This window comes from Priapulus caudatus, unplaced genomic scaffold (assembly GCF_000485595.1).
Source record: "Priapulus caudatus unplaced genomic scaffold, Priapulus_caudatus-5.0.1 Scaffold72, whole genome shotgun sequence".
NCBI classification, from domain to species: Eukaryota; Metazoa; Priapulida; class Priapulimorpha; order Priapulimorphida; family Priapulidae; genus Priapulus; species Priapulus caudatus.
In genome coordinates, this window is record NW_014577133.1 from 426,816 (window position 1) to 430,042 (window position 3,227).

At 49.3% G+C, this 3,227-nt stretch overlaps 1 protein-coding gene across 1 annotated transcript in view; it reads left to right on the plus strand.

The window, feature by feature from the left end:
• LOC106821417 (roundabout homolog 2-like) overlaps window positions 1-3,227 on the plus strand; it is a 71,888-nt gene that overhangs the window by 38,002 nt on the left and 30,659 nt on the right. The window contains exon 5 of the mRNA XM_014826205.1: window positions 1,545-1,639. Coding sequence (XP_014681691.1) covers window positions 1,545-1,639 — 95 coding nt within the window. The remainder of the gene's footprint in view (window positions 1-1,544; window positions 1,640-3,227) is intronic.

Sequence of the window (3,227 nt, forward strand, 5' to 3'; positions counted from 1 at the left end):
TGGTCGTTGACCCGGTGACGAATTGATGTTGATGATGGTTAGCGTCGGGAGTGTCATGGCGGATAGGTGGGAGGTGTCATGGCGGATAGGTGGGCGGTGTCATGGCGGATAGGTGGGCGGTGTCATGGCGGATAGGTGGGCGGTGCAGGCAGCATAGATGGCGTGTCCATGGCGAGCATGCGCGCAAGTGAAGTGTCATGGGCGGAGAAGAACGAGAAATAATTTAATTCCTCCTCTGGCACAGCACGAGCCGAGCTTATACAATGAAAGAGGTCAGCGGGTGGCAAGGGAAGCCTTGGAATATGTACGCGCAACCTCCTACTCTCACTGCTACAAGCAGCGGTAAGCATTTCTCGTTGAAACCTAGATAATACGAGAAGAGCACGAAATAATTTGCTGCATCCACCAAACCGCGGATTCAACTAATTAGTTTTTACGGGAAACAGGCGAGCGAGCGAGCGCAGGGGGGGGGCATATAGACTGTCACGATGACCGTCATGCAGGAAGAGCTCTTCATTTGTCAAGTTTCGTCGCGTATCAGCGCTGCTTCATTATGCGTATGCCACTCAGCCACTCGCCGTACAACTGCGTCTCTCGTTTCTCTCTCTCTCTCTCTCTCTCTCTCTCTCTCTCTCTCTCTTTCTCTATTTCGTTTTCTCTGTATCGTTCTCCCGTTTACTCTCTCTTTCTCTCTCGCTCTCTCTCTCTCTCTCTCTCTCTCTCTCTCTCTCTCTCTCTCTCTCTCTGTCGTTCTCTTTCTCTCTTTGCACACACACCCTATTTCTCTGGTTTTCTCTTTCTCTTTCTCTCTCCCCTACATGCACGCTTCGTCGCCACCGTAAATCCCTGTAATTTAGAGTAATGCATTCGGCATTGCACGCATCGGCGATCTACCATAGGGGGAAAACGCGTGTTCTCTCGGCTGAAATTCCGGAGGCCAGGTGTTAATTAATGATCAAGAGTGGCTCACAGCTGCTTGCAGGCGAGGCGCGTGGAAGTCAATGCAATGCGGACATCGAGCAATCACGCCAGCGTGCAATTTTCCAAAGTGCTACCTCCCCCCCCCCACACACACACGTCTAATGGCGCAAAGAGCGCTCGATTCTCATCATGCTCTGAACACGCGCGCGCCTTGTCTCGAGGTAGAAGGAATCTCCTCTCCGAGTTGAAATATTAATTGAGACGTTACGATTGCGAGCGAGAGGTCGGGGGTGAGGGAGGGCGGCATTCCAATACGCGCTTCTCCTCGTCATGAGTGAATAATTAATTCACCGTGTCCGCGCGCTCCCGCGCCGTCCCTCGCATAGATTGTCTTCACTATTACGCTAGTACTACTACGTCAAGGTGAATAATTAACCACCACTAATCACCCCAGTCACAACTTGCACGAAAACTCCCTGTAGCTTGTTCTTCTGATTAATCCGATTTTCTCTACTAGTGAGTAGTAGTGAGACAACGCACATCTTCACACCCGACCCCGCCCCCTGCACCTTGCTTTCCGGATTGGCCAGTGATCACAGTTAATGACTGTTCTTGTGTTTCAGTGACGTGCGGCAGGCAGACGCCGGTGACTACATTTGTGTGGCAGAGAACGTCGTAGGAAGGCGGGAGAGCGCCCCGGCTACGCTGTCTGTGCACGGTAGGCACCAATCCTTACGTCAAGCGCTGGTGAACTATTCTCTACAATAGTTTACATAACACTAAAAGCATATAGATAGTTCGTGTGCTCCTGATAACAGGTGCATACGTAACCGTTTATATGCTCTTTCTGGCAGCCTCAGCTCTCGTACTACTATACTGCTCACTGCCATGTTAACATGACTGTCGACTATGTTAACATGACCGTTGACTATGTTAACATAACTGTCGGCTGTGTTATCATATATTACAGCTGTGTTAGCATGACTGTCGGCTGTGTTAGCATATTACAGCTGTGTTAACATGACTGTCGACTGTGTTGGCATATATTACAGCTGTGTTAACATGACTGTCGACTGTGTTAACATATATTACAGCTGTGTTAATATGACTGTCGACTGTGTTAACATATATTACAGCTGTGTTAACATGACTGTCGACTGTGTTAACATATATTACAGCTGTGTTATCTTGACTATTGTCTCAGCAGGCCTGTCGGCCGTGGTAGTTCGCTTGTTCAGGGGGCGCGTCGGTTAATTATACGTAAATGGGGTTGTGTGCAGTCGAATAAGTTTATTAATCGTGGTTGCATGAAGCTTACTATAAACGCTTGAGTGAACCTGATTAGTGACTTCGAATATTCGTAATTGTGATCACGCTAATTACATAAATTAGGGCCATATAATCATGCAAATTTATTACCGTTGGTAAATGTACTGAAACCCCATAACGTGTGTGTGTGTGACTGTAGCTTTCAACTTCAACATGACCCCCCGACTTCAGCTTCCTTCTTCCCCCATCTCTCTGAACTCCCAACGCGCAATACCCGCAGTTCAAACTCTCTGCAGGTCTTTCTCTCTTTCTTTCTTTCTTTCTCTCTCTTTCTCTCTCTCTCTCTCTCTCTCTCTCTCTCTCTCTCTCTCTGCGTGCGTGTGTGCGTGCGTGCGTGCGTACGTGTGTATGTATGTGGGCGGGTTTGTTGATTCTAAAGCACTCTGTCATGTGTCCTAATGCGAACTGCTTGTTCGAAATTTTCCTCCGATTCGCCGCATTCGAAAATTTCCATTGCCAGATACATCGTATCTCAGGAGCTTTATAGGCGCGCTATTTGCTGGTAACTTTGTTACCAGTTGGTTGCAACGTGTTTGCCTCTCTGTGCCCCTATGTACGTACTCGTGTTGTGTTTTTGTGGTGCGTAGTTCAGTACATGCATTAAGCGCTATACTCGTCTTGCTTCTGGGTTTCGTGTGATTGATCCGTGCGTTGCGTGGACGGCGCGTGGTTTGCGTGCAGACGGGAAGGAACCTGACGCATTCCTCTGCCGAGCGCCCGCTGTAACGCGACTCTTGTTTTTGCCGCCGCTTTTTCCCGTGTTTGTGAAAAAGAACGGCTCCGGTTCGGATCCGGTATCTCGGAGAGGAGGAAAAACACGCGAGCTTCTCTCGGCGACGCCGGTCGTCGTCTCGCTGCGGATGCTGCGCTGGAGAGATTCACTGCTGATTGTTCATGACCGTCGCTCGCTCCCTGCCTCTGTCGCTCTGACCTCTCTCTCTCTCTCTCTCTCTCTCTCGTTGTTTCTCCCTGTCTCT